Source organism: Narcine bancroftii, chromosome 1, assembly GCF_036971445.1.
Source record: "Narcine bancroftii isolate sNarBan1 chromosome 1, sNarBan1.hap1, whole genome shotgun sequence".
NCBI lineage: Eukaryota > Metazoa > Chordata > Chondrichthyes > Torpediniformes > Narcinidae > Narcine > Narcine bancroftii.
Genome location: NC_091469.1, coordinates 387,320,780 through 387,342,100, shown reverse-complemented (window position 1 = coordinate 387,342,100; position 21,321 = coordinate 387,320,780). Strand labels below are relative to the sequence as shown.

The following is a 21,321-nucleotide window of genomic DNA, read 5'->3' as shown; positions in this document are numbered from 1 at the left end:
CCTACGGCTCTTAGAATGCTTCCACCAGCGTTGTCTCCGCTCCATCCTCAACATCCATTGGAGCGCTTACATCCCTAACGTCGAAGTACTCGAGATGGCAGAGGTCGACAGCATCGAGTCCACGCTGCTGAAGATCCAGCTGCGCTGGATGGGTCACGTCTCCAGAATGGAGGACCATCGCCTTCCCAAGATCGTGTTATATGGCGAGCTCTCCACTGGCCACCGTGACAGAGGTGCACCAAAGAAAAGGTACAAGGACTGCCTAAAGAAACCTCTTGGTGCCTGCCACATTGACCACCGCCAGTGGGCTGATAACGCCTCAAACCGTGCATCTTGGCGCCTCACAGTTTGGCGGGCAGCAACCTCCTTTGAAGAAGACCGCAGAGCCCACCTCACTGACAAAAGGCAAAGGAGGAAAAACCCAACACCCAACCCCAACCAACCAATTTTCCCCTGCAACCGCTGCAATCGTGTCTGTCTGTCCCGCATCGGACTTGTCAGCCACAAACGAGCCTGCAGCTGACGTGGACTTTTTACCCCCTCCATAAATCTTCGTCCGCGAAGCCAAGCCAAAGAAAGAAAGAGATTGATTATTTAGGATTGAGAAAATGAAACAGTTCTTTACTCTGTTATGAATCTTTGAATTTCTTTGAATAAAGGGGCTGTGGCATTTTCAAATTTGAGATCAATACATTTCAGGACATTGAACGGAGGTTTTGAGAATGATGGACTTGAGGTTGAGGAACAAATAGCTCAAGTTAAGGAACTGCATCATCTGCTCCTGTTGTGTTCTTGATATTAGTTTATATTTTAAATATAGCAAATTTCTAAAGTTGGATGCTTGACTTTCATAATTTGAAAATGACCTCTTGTTATCTTTCAGGATATAAATAATATTTTGATGGAAGGGTCAATGATATTAAGATATTTTGATCTTCCTACAAATCTTGCAATTTTATGAAACTAAGTTTTAATTCAAGGAATGTTTAATTTATTAACATATAGTGATTTGCTTTTGTTTATCTTGTAGCCTTCATTCTTCTGATTCAGACGGTCGTTGTATTGACTCATATTTGTGGGGAACTAGAGAATGAAGTTGCTGAAGTTGTGGGTGGTCATTTATATTTTTTGCTACAAGATTCTATTGCTGGACACCATGTGGATCTTTGCCTTTAAAAAAAAAATAAAAAAGAGTTTGCCATTAATTTCAGTATAAGTAATGATTGTGAAGAACTTGTTTTACTAGTGACAGTTTTTGAATGAAAGTATCATTGTGCTTGACAACTGGTTACGTGGCTTAGTCAGTTATATTCAGTTTGTTTGTGAGAGCTGACCCTTGCACTAATGGAATTATGTGGACCATTAATTGGGGTGACATTCCAATACAATATTATAAGAATTGTTGTGATATTGTCCCTCAAATAAAATCGTAAACTAAGACATACAGTAATGTCTTCTACTGGTTTATAGGAATAGTAAAAAAAAATATGGAAAACCAGGGAATTTGGGGAACATTCTGCCATTTCCTGACATTACCAAAAGCAAAGGTAGTGGTTAATTTTATCACTGCAGTAATTGGCTGCATGAAAAATGGGTTTTAAAAAAACAATCATTTATTTTTTAATGTAATATGTAATTCTTCGAGTAGTATGCTATGTCCTTAATGAATCAATCTGTTCTTGATTTTGTGGTTTTCTATGAATTCACAGAACAGTCCTGAGGAGGAAGCTGAATTAAAGAAGTTAAAGGATTTGGAAAAATCCATACAACAGTTATCACATAAACTTGAAGAAATTAATGTCGAGCTGACAGGCATTCAAAATGTGAGCATTTTCTTTTTTTTTCCACTTGTAAACACCTTTCTATTTAAAAAATTTGAAACAAATGTACTAAAACTGTATGGGAAGAGTTTATGTGAGCCTGCTTCCATATTTAACTCAGTAGCTATGATGTGAGGTGATTGGTTAAAGTTTTCGCTCCTTTTGGGGAAACGGAATAATTTTAGTATGACAGAATTTGTAACACTGAGAGATATCAGTGGAAATTCTGTATTGGGTTAAGTTTAGTCAAAGAGCTTAGTTTTTAAGGATGGCTTGAGGTAGAAAAGAGGGTTAGAAAAGCAAAGGGGCTCAAAGGTTCAATTCCAGAGCTTGAAGCTTTCACAATGAGAAGCACGGATGGAACGATTCAAATTGGGTAAATCACAAAAGTCTGCAGACACCATGGTTGAAGTAAAAACACAATACTGGAAAAGCTCAGCAGTCAAACAATATCCTTTAAAAATACATAACCGACATTCGGGCTTGAGGCCTTCATTGAGGTATGTCAAAATGTGGGCAGGCACCAGAACAAAATGTTGGGGGTGCAGGGGGAGGAGCACAGTCCAAAAGGCAGGAAGTAATAGGTAGATAAGGGAGGGCACGCCAGCAAGCAGGGGAAGGAGGGATGGCTCTGTGAATGGAGATGTCCGTTACAAGGGAAGGGGGTAGAGAGCTGGATGAAAGAAGGGAAAGAGAAGGGAGAGAGAATGGAGAATAAGCTAGAAAAAAAAGTCAATATTAATGCCATCCGGTTAGAGAGTGCTCCTTCAATATTTGCGTTGTCTTGGTGGGACACTACATGAATCCATGGACAGACATGTCAACAGGGGAGTGGGGTGCAGAATTGAAATGGTTGGCCACTGGGAAATAAATCCCTGTTACTGATGCAGACAGAGCGAAGGTGGTCAGCGAAAGGATGTCCCAGTCTGCATTCAGTTTCTCCGATGTAGAGAAGGCCACAGCAGGAGCATTGAATGCTATAGATAATTCCATGGATACATGAGTGCAGTGTTGCTTCACTTGAGAGGACTGTTTGGAGCTCCAAATGGTGGTGAGGGAGGAGGTATGATGCAAAGGTGGCACTTGCAGAGGAAGGTGCAAAGGGGGAGATTGGTGGGAAGGGATGAACGATGCCTACAGAGGGGAGAGAGGGAAGGAGAAGGGAAGATGTGTCTGGTGGTGAGATCATGATGTAGGTGAGAGGGGGCGTGGCAAGATGGTGTAGAGTCTAGACGTGTAATCTCGACCTCTCTGGCCAGACTTTTCAGAACCCGTTTTTAACTCTTTGTTTTCAGGTTTAAATTTTTTAAGGCTTAGTTTGGAGTATCAAGGAATTGTTGTGGCTATTGGTGGTAGGGAGATTGAACCTTGGGTGCAGAGGAAGCTGCATTTTCGGAGTGTTGAAGATTTGGGGCCCAAACAGTCTGCTACAACTTTAGGTTTGTTTTCTTTCAAGCCTAAACCAGCTAAACTGTGGGAGCTGAAAGGGTGACTGCTACTCACCAGGAGAAGGTCATCGCTGGGGTTGCCCATTCTCAGGAGGAGGGTGCGTGTGCCCCCTGATGTGGATCCCGATCCTGGCAGCCTGTCGACTTTAACGGAGGGGGCACGCAAGAAGACGACTCCATTGCTTGAAATACCCCAGGATATACTCCAATCTGAATATTTTGGTTTTTTTTGTGAGTTTTTGAAGCAACAACGGGTTGCGGGGGGAGAATAGCGTCGGCCACCTAAAGAAGTCGGGGTGCCGTCGCTGGGAGTCCAGACCCACAGTAAAACTGTTAAACAGCCTGTTGTTGAGATGCAGCAGGAGCTGCAGTTACCTGATTCTGCCACTACGCAAGAGAAAGCAGGGCTGAGCTTTTCTGAATTACAATGTAAACAGCTAAGCCTTATCATTCAGCCTATGCTGAATGAAATCTCTCAAGAGGCTCAGTTTGGAACTGGATACGGTTAAAATACGTGTGGAAGCATCTTGTGAGGATTTTAAACAATTTCAGGCTGCTTTTTTGAAATGTCAACAAGTGTCTTCTAATACAGAAAAAGTGTTGGAGGTGGAAGAATCCGTTAAAGAATTGTGAGAACGTGAGAGGGAGTTAGAGAGGAAAGTAGATTATTTGGAGAATCAAAGTAGAAGGAATAATGTGAAGATTGTTGGTTTGCCAGAAGGTATGGAAGAACAAGATCCTCTTCGTTTTTTTTACCGAATGGATTCCACAAATACTGGGGCAGGAATTTTTCTCTGGAGGTCTGGTATTGGAAAGAGCTCATAGAGCCTTAAGAAGAAGACCTCTGCCTGGTCATCCACCAAGACCCATGATAATTCGATGTTTGAATTATTTGGACAGAGAAACAATACTTTGTTTAGCAGTGCAAAACGCGAGATGACGACATGCCCCATTAATGATTCAGAATAGTAGAGTTTTTTTCTATCCTGATTTGAGTCAAGAGGTTACTCAGCATCGGCGTCGATTTAATCCAGTTAAAGAAGTTTTGTGGCATAAAGGTTATAAGTCTAATTTTCGCTATCCGGCAATGTTGAAGGTGTTTTGTGGAGACTTTCAATCTCAGTTTTTTGAGAATGAGTGTGAAGCAATGAGTTTTGCTGACTCGTTGCCAGATGTAAGAGGACAAAGACGTAGCCCACCATTGTCTCCTAAAGAAAAGTCTGGTTGTTCTGGAAATGGAGGAAACGGGAGAAATGGGAATGGAAAGAGTCCGTTTCCTTGAAATGGGGTCGCCAAGTCTGGAATTTCTTGGATGAATAGAACTTTTTTATTTTTATTTTCTTTTTATGTCATTATGATATCTTGTTGTTATTCTTTGTTTGGCTGGGGCGGGAGAAATTTGCTCTATGTTCTACTAGTCATCAGCCACTCGTGGGTGATCCACATCCAACTTTTGTTTCGGGATTACTACCTTTTGGTAGTTTTTATTTGGGGGGGGGGTTTCTTTTCATCTTTTTTTTATTTTCATTTTATTTAGACTTTAATTTGTAGTTTCTTTTTCTCCTATTGGAGGGCCTATTTACGTTGATCTGAGTCTTTATATATTGATATTATTAGTTTTTAGTAATATTAGTGGATATGTCAAAGTTGAAGTTTGCTACTTTTAATGTTTGGGGTTTAAACAGTCCGATTAAGCGTAAGCGTATTTTTATTAAGTTCGATCTTTGGTAAAACATGTGTTCGGTAGAGATATGATTTTACCTGAAATGATTAAATTTGAGACTTTTGCCATAATGAGATGAAATATTGTTTAATAATGGAAAAAAATACATATGTTTCGCGGTAACTATAGTTTTTTTTTATTAATAGGTGATTGTTATATTCAGAATATTTACATTTTGATTTGTATTGACTAGATTTTAATATGTATGCTTTACTTTTCTTTATTTTTTTCTTTTTTTCTTTATGGCTCTCCTTAGGAGAGTTGGCTGAAAGAGGGGGGGGGGTTTCTTTCCTTTTTCTTTCTTTTTTTTAAAATATATATAAAATATAACGTTCATGCTTTGTTTATTGTTGTACATGTTACTTATTGTTATATATGTTACTTATTATCTGTATTTTGAATGAATAAATAAAGTTTAAAAAAAATTATGTAGGTGACGTAAATTTCAGACGATAATGTTTTGGATGCGGAGGATGGTGGGGTGGTAGGTGAAGATAAAGGGAATCCTGTGTTTGTTATGTCTGGGCGCAGAAGGAGCCAGGACAGGTGAGTGGGAAATGGGGTAGGTGTGAATAAGGGTTGAGTTGATGGTGGTGGAGGGAAAGCCACGTTCCACATTTCAGATGATCTCGACTGGGAGACCTCATCTTGGGATCAAATACGGCAAAGACGGAGAAAGAAATCAAATTCTTGAAGGGGAATAGATGTGAAGAAGTGTAGTCGAGGTATTTGTGAGAGTTAGTGAGTTTGTAAATTATGTCAGTGGAAAGCTTGTCTCCCAAGATGGAGGCAAAGAGATTAGGAAAGGTGAGAGCGTTGCTGGAGATTAACCAGGAGAATTTGAGATTGGGGTGGAAGTTGGCAGCAAACAGAATGAATAACAGAGGAAGAGCTGAGGGGTCTTGCCTGTGTAGGCCTGCAGCATGGATTGCTTTACAAAGCCCACAAACAGACAAGCGTAGTTTTCTTTCATCCAGCTCTTCACCCCTTCCCTCTCCATTCATAGGGCCATCCTGTCCCTATCCCCCCACTCCCACCATTTATTATACCTTGATGAAGGGCTCAAGTCCATAACGTTGGTTATGTATCTTTATATTTCCTATATAAAATGCAATGTTTGCCTTGCTGAATTTCTCCAGCATTGTGTTTTAGTTGAAATTGGGTATGCTCAAGAGGCCAGAAGTGGAGGAAGGCAGGAATAGTATGTGTTGGATATCACAGATAGATACGAAAATCCAGGGATTGATTTGAAAATGGAGCCCTATTTCCCTCAGAAACATCTGTCATATAGGTCATCATTGCTCCTAGATAATGAGGATATGTTCTGCAACAATATGGATAACCTTATAGTAATGGATGAAGAATAATGGAGGTTAGCCAGAATTGGATTCGCAATCAATAGACAATAGGTGCTGGAGTAGGCTAATTGGCCCATCGAGCCAGCACTGCCATTTATCGTATCTTGGCTAATTTTTCTCTTTCAATAACCAATCCCAGCCTTATCCCCATAACCCTTAACTCCCCTGACCACAAGAGCCTTATCCAACTCTCTCTTAAATCTATCCAGCGAATCCGCCCCCACTACCCTCTGTGGCAATGCATTCCACAGATCCACAACTCTCTGGGTAAAAAAAAATTCTCCTAATTTCTGTCTTAAATGGCCTTCCCTGTATTCTTAAACTATGCCCTCTCGTCCTAGTCTCTCCCATCATTGGGATCATGTACTCTGATTTCTCCCTGTCAAGCCTTTTGATAATCCTAAATACCTCAATCATGTCTCTCTTCATCCTTCTAAACTCCATCACATATAATCCCAGTCTTTCTATGACAATCAAATCTTCATAAAGTTAAGAGAAAGGCAGTTAACAAGTTCAGATGTTGCCAAGTGCATGCAAAGTTAGGTAATAGATGGTCACCTTATCTAAAGAAGGATATCCTTGCCTTGGAGGGTGTGCAGAGAAAGTTCACTAGGCTGATACCGGGGATGGAGAGACTCGCATATGAAAAAAGGTTGGATAGACTAGGCTTATATTCTCTGGAATTTAGAAGATTGAGGGGGTATCTTATAGAAACGTATAAAACTCTTAAGGGTTTAGATAGACTAGACGCAGGAAGGTTGTTTCCAATGCTGGGAAAAACCAGAACCAGGGGCCATAGTTTTAAGGATGAGGGGAAAGTTTTTTAGGACTGAGATGAGGAAAAATTTCTTCTCTCAGAGAGTGATAAATGTGTGGAATTCTTTGCCACAGGAAGTAGTTGAGCCCGGTTCCCTGTCAATATTTATGTGTAGGTTAGATTTGGCCCTTGTGGCCAAGGGGATTAGGGGGTATGGGGAGAAAGCAGGAACCGGGTACTGATCAGCCATGATCATAATGAATGGTGGTGTAGGCTTGAAGGGCCAAATGGCCTACTCCTGCACCTACTTTTCTATGTTTCTATGTTTAATGATAAGATGGCTAACTGGTGTGAAACTCATCATAAGGTCCATTGAACCACCCCACCCTTTCTGCCTATCTTCCTAACCTTCCAAAACACTGTGTATCCATGGATATTTAGTTCCAACTAATGCCTTCTTTCAGCCTTGACTCAGTGATGGCTACAATGTCATAAATGCCAACTTCCAGCTGTGCTACTAGATCATCAACCTTATCTTTTTATACTGCAGGCATTTAAATACAAGGTCTTCAATGCTGTATCCATCACCCTTTTCAATTTTGTTTCCAAAGAACCCCAAGGTAAATCCTTAACCTTACGCTTGCAATTTGCCCTATTGCTCCGATAGCTCAGTGGTTAAAGCACTGATCTTATAAACCAAGGGTCACAAATTCGTTCCTTGCTGGGGCCTCATTTCTGTGAAGGCCACTTGACAAAGTGGTGACTCTCTGATTTCCTTACGGTAGACAAAGTTAAAGAATTTCATGTATGTTACATTCTAAATGTAGTATTACGTGACAATAATGGAAGCTTTACGTTTTACCAATCCTTCATCATAATCTTGCTACCTGTGTATCTTTTGCTTTATTGACTGCCCTCTCATTCTGGTTCCCATCCCCTTGCCAAAGTTGTTTAAACCTTTCCCAACAGCTCCAGCAAACCTGCCAGCCAGGATGTTAGTCCCCCTCCCTTTCAGGTGCAACCTGTCCTTTTTGCATAGGTCATTTCTTCCCCAGAAGAGATCCCAATGATCCACAAATTTGAACCTGTGCCCACGCAACAGCTCTTTAGCCACACATTCATCTGCCAATACTTCCTATTCCTGCCCTCACTGGGGCATGGCACCAGCAGCAAACAAGAGAGTAACGCTCTTGAGGTCCTGCTTTTTAGCTTCCTTTGCTAACTCCCTATATTTCCTCTTCACACTGCATCCATTTTCTTATCCATGTCATTGGTAATAGCATGGACAATGACATCTGGCTGCTCACCCTCCTGTTTGAGAATGATGTGGGCTTGATCTGAGACGTCCCTGGCACCTGCGAGGCCACATACCATCTGGGAGTCTGGATCTTGTTCAAAGAACCTCCTATCTGTTCCCCTATCGAATCCCCAATTGTTTTAGCTCTCCTCCTCTCCCCTTCCCTTCTTAGCCGAGGGGCCAGACTCTGACCACTATGACTTGTCCCTGGTAGATTGTCCCCTCAACAGTATCCAAAACAGTATACTTGTTGTTGAAAGGAATAACCATAGGGGTGCTCTGCGCTGACTACCTATTCCCCTTCCCTCTCCTAACAGTCACCCAGTTGCCTGTCTATTGCCTCCTGGGTCTGACTGTCTCATTAAACTTCTATCACCCCCTCTGCCTCCCAAATGACCTGGAATTCATCCAACTCCAGCTCCAGTTCTATTTGTAAGGAGCTGCAGCTGGATGCACTTCTTACAGGCGTGGTCATGAGGGACACGTTTTTTTTAGACATCCAACATGATAAACAGCCCTGTTGACACCCGAGCCCATGCTATCCAAATATCACAATTAACTACAACCCCCATACATTTTGAAGGGTGAGAGGAAACCCATGCAGACACAGGGAGAATGTACAAACTCATTAGAGATAGTGCCAGATTTGATTCTGAGTTGCTGGCACTGTAACAGCATTGCTCTAACCTCTTTGCTAACCATGCCACCCTCGTGCTATACCAAATTTTCCATTTGCAATTAGAGTATGCCACTGCCCTAGATAACATCTCCACCACCTACTCTGGGTTATTACAAAGAGTTCTTACTTGATCTTACCTGTAAATTTAAATTTAGACACATAGCATGGTAACAGGCCATTTTGGCCCATGAGTCCCTGCTGCCAAATTTACACCCAATTAACCTACACCCCAAGTAGGTTTCAAATGGTGGGAGGAACCAGAGCCCCCAGGGGAAAACCCATGCAGACCTGGGGAGAACGTACAAACTCCTTACAGACAGTGTGGGATTCGAACCATGGTCCCTATCACTGGCACCGTAAAAGCATTGCGCTAACCGGTGTACAACCGTGCCTGTACTTGTAGCACATCCTCAGTCTCTGTTCGCCGAAACCTCTCTAGCCTAAGGCTCTAACTCACCACTCTTACATGGGCCACTCTGCTGTGCCTGCTTGATTTTTATTTGTTCTTGTTAATGAATTACAAATCGATTATGTTCCTTTTTAAATTCTTCTCCCTGATCTGCAGTAACTCTCTCCTTGCGATTCGATTGGTCTGCTAAAACCTGGAACCCTGCAAATGCTGCTCTATAAACTCTTCACCCTGAAATTTGTGTAACTCTCTCACCTTGCAAATTGATTGGCCCACTAAAGCTATCCTCAGATTAAAGACCCTTTCTCCACTGTACTGCATACAACTTCAAGGTGAGATCTTGGAGGACGTGGACCACCTCGTATCTAAAGGCAGATATCAGTAATGAAATTTACCATTCTTTTTAATGAATTAGTACAGCCTTTGATTAATTGAAGAAAAGGGATTCAAATTTGTCATTGTCACCACAGTAGTAGGCCGGGTATCAAGTAACAATGAGACCAAGTACAAGAAAGTGAAAAAGTCCAATGGCATGGTGCCAGGATAACAACCTCTCCCTCAATGTCAGGAAGATGAAGGAGATGATCATTAACTTCAGCAGAGGGGACAGAGTCCACACCCTTGTTCTCATTAATAGGGATGAAGACAAGAGTAGATAGCTTCAAATTTGTAGGAATAAGCATCTCCAGTGACCTGACCTGAATAAGCACAGTGACATAACAGTCGTGAAAGCACACCAGTGCCTCCCTTGTCCCTCAGTTACCTCTACAGGTGTAGCATCAAAAGCACGGTCATGATGAGGGAGCTGTACTCTGCAAGATTGGAAGAAGCTGCAGTAGATAGTTAATGCAGCTCAGAATATAAAGCAAACGTCTTCTCTCCATGGACTCCTTCTACATTTCTTGGTGTCTAGGAAAGGTAGCCAACATACTGAATGATCCATCACACCCTGGACACACATTTCTTCTTTCCATTGGGGTAATGCTATAGAGTGTGAAAAATCGAAACAATAAGCTTAAAGACATCTCTTCTCTACATCCATCGGGTTCCTGAATGAATCCCGGAATAGTACTATCATGCTACTCTTGCAGGGTGCTAATTGATCTTTCTTTTCTATGTGATCCAATTCTTAGTACATTGTGTATTATGTGGCTGTAAGAAACTTAAACTCCAGATTTAGACCTCAGACCTGGGTTATAACTTGTAGTCTATAACTTGTAGCAGTTATAACTTGTAGCAGTGATCTCTGACTTCCCATATGGTTCTGAGCTACGCATTATGGTAAGCTCCTTGTGTCATGGGATTGATAACACCAACACTGTCTCTTCCAAATTTACAAGCAGGAGGGAAACAACATCATTTGTCCTTTTTCAGACTAACATCCCCATCCTTCAAAGTGACATGATTTCTCTTTACCAGTCCTGATAATTAGTCTTCAATCTGAAACATTAAACTCTGATTCTCTTTCCTCGGTTGGTGCCTGATTTGCTGAATGTTTTCAGCATTTTCTGCTGTTATTTCAGATTTCCAGCATACATAGCTTTTTTTAAATTTTTTTTTTAGTTGCTCGCTAGCCTGACCCCCAAAATTCTGAACTCTTTCTCAAGCTCCTTTGTAGGAAGGAAAGATTATAATAAATGTTCAAATCCACCTTGAGAAAACTGCAACATCCTGCTAACTCTCGGGTGTTCTTGGCACATAAAGTCCTGAATAAACAACTGAAGCATGCTGTGGATGAATCTGTGGTTTACAACTTGCCCTTATTGGCCACCTTTGAGCCCACAAAACTAGAGTAGCCAGTCCCCTAGATCCAGGTCATCTGGCTAATAATGGAATAGGGTCTTTTTACTTCCCACACAGGGGCATGGCATGCTTGTAGAATGTATCTTGGACCAAGGGCAAGGTGCTGCATTTTGGGAAGTTGAATTTTTTTCACTCTATCACTATATGTGATAATAAATGTAAACCTGAAAGTAAACCAGGCCAGGACTCGCACAATAAATGGCAGGGCCCTGGAAAGTGTTGTAGAACAGAGAGACCTCGGGACACTTACACTGATCCCTGATAATGATGAAACGAGTAGAGTGATGAAGAACGAGTAGAGTGACAGAAGAATCAGAGTTATAAGCACGGAAACAGGCCCTTTGGCCCAACACACCCATGCTGACCAAGGTGCCTATGTAGAGTTGGGACGTAACATTACAATTGTACAAGATGTCAGTGGGGTATTATGTGCAGTTCTGATCACCTAATAATAGGAAAGATGTTACCATATTTAACTGGAGATGGAGCAAAAAAAACTAATGAGAAGTTACTGGAATTGGACGACTTGAATTATCAGGAGAGAATGCATAGGTTGGGACTTTTCCCTGGAATGCAGAAGGCTAAGGGATGACCTTGTGGAGCTGTATAAAATCGTAAAGGGCATAGGTAAAGTAAATGGCCTTGCTCTTTTTCCCAGAGTAGGTGAGTCTAAACCAAGGGTTAAGGTGAGAGGGAGAAGATTTAAAGGGATCCTGAAGAGAAGGCTTTTAACACCAAATGTATGTGGAATGAGCTGCTAAATGCAGGTACAATTATAATGTTTGAAAAACATTTGGACAAGTGCATGGATTGGAAGGGTTTAGAGAGGTATTCAATAAATAGAGGCAAATAAGGACTACCTCATGCTGTTAAGACTCTGATTGTACGTAAGTAAGTACAGTAGGTAGGGTAAGGAAATTTATTGAAAGAATGCTTTGGTTCAACATGTGCTGTTTGGGGAAAGAATTATGTGTTAATACTTTGCTTCTTTCATCACTTAGGGGTTCTTAGCATGTGATCTGCGATCTACTGCATTAAGCAAATTAGAGAAGAAAATGAAAAGCATATCGGAACAGTATATGAGGTTTCTCGAGCAGATTGATGCGATGGTGGGTAAGAAAATAAAGATAATTTATCCATATTAATTTTGTTTTGAGGACGGTAAATGTTGTTTAACTGAAAACAAGTGCTTCCTGGTCACTTAAATTCATTATTTTCTGTTAAAGGTACTAAGCTTTTTATGAGACAATTTTTTGAAATTTGCTTTCAAAATGGACAGGACTTAATAATTTTGAAAAAAATTGTATGTTGATGATCTCTTTAAATGCAAGATAACTGGATGAGTTGGCAACAATTTTAAATATAGGAATTATGTTTTAATTTTAGATGAGACAAGGGATATGTTTGAACTACTAATGCTAAAATTAACTGTAATTTTCTATCCTTCCAATGTTAAAATGACTTCTACAAGGAAGTAAATAATTGTAGATAGCATTACTGTCTGTTTAAATATAATTTCTACCTTCTCAAATTGTCAGAATTTAATAAATCATTGTGGCAAGGGAAATAAAGCACTCCTATTTAGTTTAGTCACACAAGCCCATGGTCACATGCCCCGGGTCCAATAAAAATATGTTAAAGGCAGAAAGAATAGGGTCCCTTCAAGATCAGCAAGGTCATCGATCTGTGGAATTTGTTGCTACATAGAGCTGATAGTCTTTGGATATATTAAAGCAGAGGTTGATATGTTGCTCTATTAGTAAGAGAGACAATGGATATGGGGAGAAGGCAAGAGAATGGGATTGAAAGGAAAAATGCGACTGTCACAATTTGAATGCAGGAGAAATTTCAATGGGCTGAATGCCCTAATTCTGCTCCCAAGTCTTATGGACTGAGCCTAAATGCATACGCAATTCTTTTTGTATTTACCATGGAGAAAGACATGGAAGGTAAGGAATTCGGGATGGAAATGGAGATGTCTTGAAGAGAGTCCACATCACAGAAGAGGAGGTGTTATGATTCATGAAGGAAGATAAATCTCCGTGATCTAATGAAAGGTGTCCTTGGACATTTTGGGAAGCTCGGGGGAACAATATTGCAGGATATATTTGCACCATCATGAAGTACAGGTGAGGTGCTGGAAGATTGGAGGGTCGTTAATGATATTCCTTTAGTTTAAAAAGGGTCTGCAAATATCAGTCATGAAACTCCAGGCTGGTGAGCTTAACATCATTCATGGGTAAGTTACTGGAGGGGATTCACATGCATTTGAAAAGGAAAAGACTGATTTAAAGATAGTCAGTATGGCTTTGTGCATGGAAAACCCTGTCTCATGCATTTGATTTTATTTTAAAGAGTCGACCTGATAGTTGATTAGGGCAGGGCAGTGGACATTGTCAACATGGTCTTTATCAACATGGACTTGGAACAAAATCCCGCATGGTATGCCGATCTGGAGGTCAGATCACATGGGATCCAGGATGAGCTGTTCATTTACACACAGTATTGGCATGATGGTAGGAGACAGAGGGTGGGACTCGCCTCACTGTGTAATTGGATCCTTCATTTTCTACCATAATCAGTGAGGATTGGCAAGAACATCTCCTCCACAATCTCCATCAGAACTAGAACACCAAAAGCTGTGTCCTTTCCCCCCTGCTCTACTCACTTTACACCTCAGACTGTGTGGCTTGGTACAATAACACCATTTACAAATTCGCTGACAATACCACAGTAGTGGGTTGTATAAAAAGGAATGATGAGTTGATATACTGGAGGGAGATTGACAACTTGGCCGAATGGTGTATTAACAACAACCTCACACAATGTCAGCAAAACATTGATTGTTGACTTCAGGAAGGGAAAACCAGAGGTATACAGAAATAATGTTATATTTGCAAATAGCATTCTCGAGGCCCAGGCTAATGATTCAACAATGTTAAAATCTCATTAAAGCAGCTGGATAATTTGCATTTAGTCAATTAATATTGATTAAAATGCTAATATCAGTATAAAGTGACTAAATTGTTTAAAAAAACCCATCTGGTTCACTGATAGTTTCCAAACAACTCCAGATGCACAGTACTGAGTTGACTCAACTGAACTGCCAAAGCAGTTATATCAAATTGCTGCAAACAACGGGGTCTCCCTATATCCACATCAGGGGGAAAAAAAGTTTGAGCCATAAATACTGGCCTTTGAAAAGCTGAAGGAATGTTGGCATCTATCTCAGGGGCTGAATTCAAAACTGAGGAGGCTTTAACTTGTATAAAGACTTGATCGCAACCCACCGAGGAATATTGTGCAAAAGCAGGTAAATGGAGTTGAGGCACCACCCATGATTGATAGATTGAATGGCTGCTTCATTTATAATTTACCTCTGTTGTAGCTTTGCTAGTGATCCATGTCTATTGAACATAAATTTTAGAGGACCTGTCTGCTATTTATTTTTTAATAACCATGTACTGTACTTTTTAAAAATCACTAATGTGACTTTAAAGAAAATGTCATCTTCTGGGGTACTACTTTACATTTAAACTGATTGAATGTCATTATTTACCTTCAGTTGATTGATACGAACATGTACACAGTGATATGTTATTCGTTAAGTCCCTAAAAATTTTACCAACTACATTCAAATCCCTGGTATCCGGCACCTTTGGGGATTGGTGGATGCCAGATGCTTGAGATTGCATGTTGTGTGATTGGTGAACTAACAGCTGAGGGTGGGGGGCAATTTTAATCTTTTGTATTTTTAACCTAATTAATTTCCACAATTTTTTGCAGTTGCTTGAATTCCAGACAACAGGGTTTTAGTGTACTGTGGATCTCAATTGCTACATTATCTTTGTATGTTTTTAAGTTGGACACAATGATTGTTGGTTAAATGTGAGATGGTGGAAATTTCTGAAAACCTATGAAACTGCAAGGTTTCTCTAAGGCTGGTGCACAATATAGATCAATTGGAAAGTTGGGTGGAACTTTGGCCAACAGAATTTTATTCTGACAAATCTGAAGTGATGCATTTTGGGAAGTGAAATAAAGGCACAAAGGAAGTTAAGGAACAGAGAGACCTGCAGTTCAAATCCATAGTTCCCTGAAAGTGGCAACACCTGTTGTTAGACATATAGCCTTCTTGTCTTCCAAGATCACACCATAGAATATTGGAGTTGGGGTAATGTGTTTCAGCTGTGCAAAACCATAATTGGGATATTATGCATAGGTCTGATTGCCACACATAGGAATAATGTGATTGTGTCGGGAAGTGCAGAGGAGATTCAACAGGATTGTAGTTGGATTGGAGGACATGAGTAATGGGGAGAGATTTGATAGGTTGGGCTTGTTTTCAGCGGCATGAAGGAAGCTGAGGAGGGTGGCCTGATGGAAGTATTTAGTCTTTAACCCATGGTAGGCAATTTTTTATAAAATGGACATAGGTTTAAGGTGAGAAGAAGATTTAAAGGGGTTCTGAGAAGACAAGTTCCTCATGGAGACTAGTTGATATCTGGAATGCACTGTCTGAAATTGTGGAATCAGATATAATCACACATTCACCAAAGCATTACCGTAGTACATCTCAAAATTCTGTAGATACGATGGTTGAAGTAAAAACACAAAATGCTGGAGAAGCCCAGCAGGTCAAATAGTGTCCTTTATATAGCAACGGCAAAGATAGATAATTGACTCTTTGGGCTTGAGCCCTTCATCAAAGTATGAGAAATCCCAGCATGCGTTTGAACAAGAGTGGGGGGAGGGGGGATGGCTGGGTGGGTGAAAGAACTGAAAAGGTGGGAGAGGAAAGAAAATGCAAACAGGCTTAATGGAAGGTAGTAAAGTCAATGTTCATGGCATCTGGCTGGAGGGTGCCCAGATGGAAAATAAGGTGTTGTTTCTCCAATCTGCGTGTGGTCTGTGTGGAACAGGTTATGGACAAACATCGGGCATGTGATTTTCTGCATTTTTGAATGATTTCTATGTTCAGGAGCTCAGATTAGGGCCCATTGGTCTTCTCACTGCTACTTTTAAGCAGAAGTACAGTGGACCTCGGGTTCCCGGCTGGATCAGGGCCTTGGTGGGGAGGTGTCAGTGATCGGTGGTGGCCAGCATTATTTTTGAAAGTCAAGAACAAGGTGGAATAAAGCAGCGAACACACCATGAAGGTAACAAAAGGCATGGAGAAGGAAAAGAATAAATGGAAATCACTGCAAGGATAAACATTTTCAAAGTCAATTAAAAAATAATAAAAATGTAATTAGTATAGTGACATATTCACATTATTTTGCAATGTCCGTTTTTACTTTGACATGTAATACAAGCCTTGAAATGGTAATTTTCCAAATGGAGGTGCTGCACCCCCTTAACCCCCACCATATGCCTCGTAGAAACGCTCGGTTCTTTTATTTTTGTACCTCACTCACATGCTTGAGTCATGAGCACGGGAGTGTGACCTGGAATTGAAATGGTTGGCCACTGGTTGGTCGCTGTTGTTGCGAATGTAGAGGAGGTGCTGAGCAAAGCGACCTCCCAGTTTGCGACTGGTCTCTTCAATGTAGAGAATGCCACAAAGGGTGCACCAGATGTAGTAAACAAGTCCTCTGGATGTACAGGTGAGGTGTTTCTTCACGTGAAAGGCCTATTTTGGGCCCCAGACTGTGGTGAGGGAGGAGGTGTGGTGGGCACAAGTGTGGCTCCTCCTGTGGGCACAGGGGAAGGTGCTGGCAGTGCAATGGGTGGGGAGGGATGAGTGCACAAGAGATCGCGGAGAGAGCACTCCCTATGGAAGGCCGAGGGGAGGAGAGGGAAAAATGTGTCTGGTGGTGGGATCCTGTGCTGGAAACTCCGGCATATAATGTGTTGGATACGGAGGCTGGTGGGGTGGTAGGTGAGCTTGAGGGGGATTCTATGTTTGTTGCATCTGGGGGCAGAGGAGGGAGAAATGAAGGAGATACGGGTGAGGGGTGAGTTGGTAGTGGTGGAGGGCAAGCCACGTTTGTGGAAGAAGGAAGACATTTCAGAAGCTCTGGATTGGAAGACCTCATCTTTGGAACAGATGCAACGGAGATGGAGAAATTGAGAGAAGGGGATGCAGGTGGCAGGGTGTGAGGAAGTGTAGTCCAGGTTGTTGTGGGAATTGGAGGGTTTGTAAATGGAGACAAATAAATCTAGGAAGGCGAGTGTGTTATTGGAGATGGACCAGGTGAGTTTGTGGTCAGGGTGGAACTTGGACATGAATGGATGAAGTTGACAAGCTCATCACAGGTGCATGAGGCAGCCCTGATGTAGTCGGCGATATCCTGGAGGAAGATTTGGGGTTCTTGCCCGTGTAGGCTTGCAGCATGGATTGGCCACAAACAGGCAGATGTAGCTGGGACCCATGTGGTTACCCATGGCTACTCCTTTGATTTGGATGAAGTGGGATGAGTTGAAGGAGAAATTGTTTAGAGTGAGGACAAGGTCTGCCATGGAGGAGGATGGTGGTGGAGGGTGACTGGTCGGGTCTTTGGTCCAGGAAGAAGTAAAGAGCTTTCAGACTTTCTGTGTTGGAGATCCATCACGAAGATGAGGCAGACTAGTTCGGGGAATTTGAAGTCGTTGAAGAGATGGAGGGCATGTGTCATGAATGTAGGTAGGGAGGGATTAGACCAGGGGAGAAAGGATAGAGTGAAGGTAAAATTAAATTAGTTTGGTGGGGCAAGAGCAGGCAGAAACATTGGTTTGTGTATCTTGGGTAGAAGGTAGAAACGGGCAATGTGGGGGTGGGAGAGAATGAGGTGATGGTTTTGGAGACAGTGGCTTAATGTGTGGTGGTGGTGCCCTGCGAGAGGGGTCGATGGGAGATGTCTTGAGAGCTGTTGATTGGCCCTGGCAAGATAAAAGTCAGGGCATCAGACCACAACTGTACCACACTTGTCTGCAGGTTTGATGATGAGTTTGGGATTGTTGCTGAGAGATTGGAGAGCAGAGTGTTTGGTGGAAGTAATATTAGAATATGGAGGTGGGGGGGGGGCGGGTGGTGGTAAAGTTAAGACGGTTTGATGTCTTCGCAGCAGTTGGAAATAAAAAGGTCCAGAGTGGCCAGGAGGAGGAAGAGGGCTTGAAGTAGGAGAAATGTTCTTGGGTGGGTGGTGGGTCACTGTCATGGAAGTGGGGCCAAAGGTGAAGGAAGATGAGTTCGATATCATGGCGTGCGCGGAACTCATTGATATGTGGATGGAGGAGGACGAAGGTGAGGCCTCTGCTGAGGACACAATGTTCCATCTCAGAAAGGGGAAGATCAGAGGGGAGTGTAAAAACCAAGCAGCTGTCAGAGGGCAGATTGTTGTTGTGGAGGGTGTTGGGGGAGGGGGAGGACATGATGGGCCAAAGGCCCATTTCTGTGCTTTACAACTGTATGACTATATTTAAGCAATGAACACATTCAAAAAAGGTTATATTTTTGGAACATATTAATCAAGGATTGCCTAAAGAAATCTCTTGGTGCCTGCCACATTGACCACCGCCAGTGGGCTGTTCAGTTCTGTACTGATGTGTAATCACTACTCTTTTGATTCATGCAGATAGAAAGAATGTACATTTGAAAGTCTAGGAATATAATCCTAGAAAATTTTGAGACATATTGGATAGCCATAATGGATTGATTTCTCTTTCAGGAATGTTTAATTTTAATTTAAAGCTTATTTTTAAATTTAGATCTAGACATTCAGCACAATTACAGGCCTTTCCATCCCATGAGCCTGTGGCTCCAAATTCACCAATTAACTTGCATCCCTCTACGTTTTTGAAATGAGGGAAGAAACCCAAGCAAACACAGGAAGACAGCACTGGATTTGAACCAGAGTTGCTAACTGCTGTGCAAATCGTGCTGCCTTATATTATTTACAAATAAAATATTTTGATTTTATTTTCAGAGTTTGCCTGATGACTTTAATGACTGCAGACACAGGAGAAAAGGTCTCGTGAAGAATATACAGGTGAGAATTTCCTCTCGTATGTTGGTATTTCTCCAATAATTGATTATTCCTTGGCTATGCCACCCTTTGTTTACAAAAAAATACAACTTTGAATTCCCAATATGTGCAAGTGAGATGTATGCACAGATGAGAAACATTCAAAGGAATATTTCTAGTATATATAGTATTTTTATTTCTGTATATAGACTGTTAGTGTGTGCAGTATACACCTAACGTGGAGCAGTTATCAATAAATAAAAGTTTCAGTGATATGGCCAGGGCTAAGATTTTTATCACAAAAAATCTGGACCTAAATCTGGTCTAATATATTTCATTAAAGTCACTGGAAAAATTACCAACTGAAATTAACATATATATACAAACTTTGATTGTAAAAAGACTTGTATAAGAGAATTACATTGATGTATGCAAAGTTCAGTTCATTAATCCTGCACCCCATTAGGAAGTAATTCTCAGTGGAAGCACAAGACAGTACATCAGAATCTCACCACAGCATCCCCACATTAAGGCAGCCCGGTTGGTTCAAAATAAAAGTCACAGCGATCACCAACAGATACCTGATACATGTTTATACTAGTTAAACAATAGTGATTAAACTGTAGTGTCAAGATGGAGTCCTTTTGATGAAAGTACTTCCACATTAATATTGGATAAAAATCTAGGTAGGATCCAAACCCAACAATGAAAGAATGCAATATAGAACCGTAGAATATTCTTTCTTTGGCTTGGCTTCGCAGACGAAGATTTATGGAGGGGGTAAAAGTCCACGTCAGCTGCAGGCTCGATTGTGGCTGACAAGTCCGATGTGGGACAGGCAGACACGGTTGCAGCGGAAAATTGGTTGGTTGGGGATGGGTGTTGGGTTTTTCCTCCTTTGTCTTTTGTTAGTGAGGTGGGCTCTGCGGTCTTCTTCAAAGGAGGTTGCAGCCCGCCGAACTGTGAGGCGCCAAGATGCACGGTTTGAGGCGATATCAGCCCACTGGCGGTGGTCAATGTGGCAGGCACCAAGAGATTTCTTTAGGCAGTCCTTGTACCTCTTCTTCGGTGCACCTCTGTCACGGTGGCCAGTGGAGAGCTCGCCATATAACACGATCTTGGGAAGGCGATGGTCCTCCATTCTGGAGACGTGACCCACCCAGCGCAGCTGGATCTTCAGCAGCGTTGTCTCGATGCACAGAAAATAGGCATTCTGCCCAGTTCCTCTAACCTGCAATAATTAAATATCCTTCTATAACCCTGCCATCCATGTATCTGTCCAATTTTTTCTTACGTTTGTTCTTATTAAACCAACATTCACCTCTTCAGGTAGCAGCTCGTTTCATACTCCCACCACACTAGGTGAAGAAGTTCTCCCTAAACTTCTCCCTTTCACCCTTAACCATTGTCCTGTGGTTTGTATCTCTCCTAACCTCAGAAGGTTTTTTCCACTATCTACACCCCTCATATACCTCTATCAAATCTCCCCTCATTCTTCTGTGCTCCAGGAAATAAAGTACTAACTTGTTTGACCTTTCCCTGTAACTCAGTTCCTCAAGTCCTGGCAATATGTGAGTAAATTTGAGAGTAGTGAATGTTTGGAATTCTCTAACCAGGGAAGTGGTTGAGGCTGCCTCATTAAACATATTTAAAATTTGGTTAAATTTTTACGTGATAGAGGAATTAGGGGATATGGGGAGAAGGCAGGTAGGTGGAGTTAGGTCATAAATTAGATCAGCCATGATCATATTGAATGGCGGAGCAGGCTCGATGGGCCATTTTTGGCCTACTCCTGTTCCTACTTCAGATGTTCCTATGTAAATCTCTGCACTCTTCCAATTTTGTTGATATCATTCCCGTAGTTAGGTGACCAAAACTGCACACAATACTCCAGATTTGGCCTCACCAATGTTGAGAACCACTGATTTAGATGGACTCAGTACCAATCCTTGAGCCACATCACCATTCACAGACCTCCAGTCAGAAAGCCACTCCCTGGGTTCTCCCATGCTACCTCATCATGAATCCCAAGCGACTGAACCTTCATGACTAACATTCCAACTGGGACCTTGTCAAAGGCA

At 41.7% G+C, this 21,321-nt stretch overlaps 1 protein-coding gene across 5 annotated transcripts in view; it reads left to right on the top strand.

Annotated features, from left to right (window-relative positions):
* bag1 (BCL2 associated athanogene 1) overlaps positions 1–21,321 on the top strand; it is a 38,191-nt gene that overhangs the window by 13,750 nt on the left and 3,120 nt on the right. For 3 of the 5 annotated variants that reach the window (XM_069913620.1, XM_069913622.1, XM_069913621.1), the window contains 3 exons: positions 1,710–1,823; positions 12,296–12,403; positions 19,202–19,264. In XM_069913620.1, the coding sequence (XP_069769721.1) occupies positions 1,710–1,823; positions 12,296–12,403; positions 19,202–19,264 (285 nt within the window). Of the gene's footprint in view, positions 1–1,709; positions 1,824–12,295; positions 12,408–19,201; positions 19,265–21,321 lie in introns of all 5 variants that reach the window. The other 2 variants (XR_011349892.1, XR_011349893.1) reach the window with 1 other exon arrangement.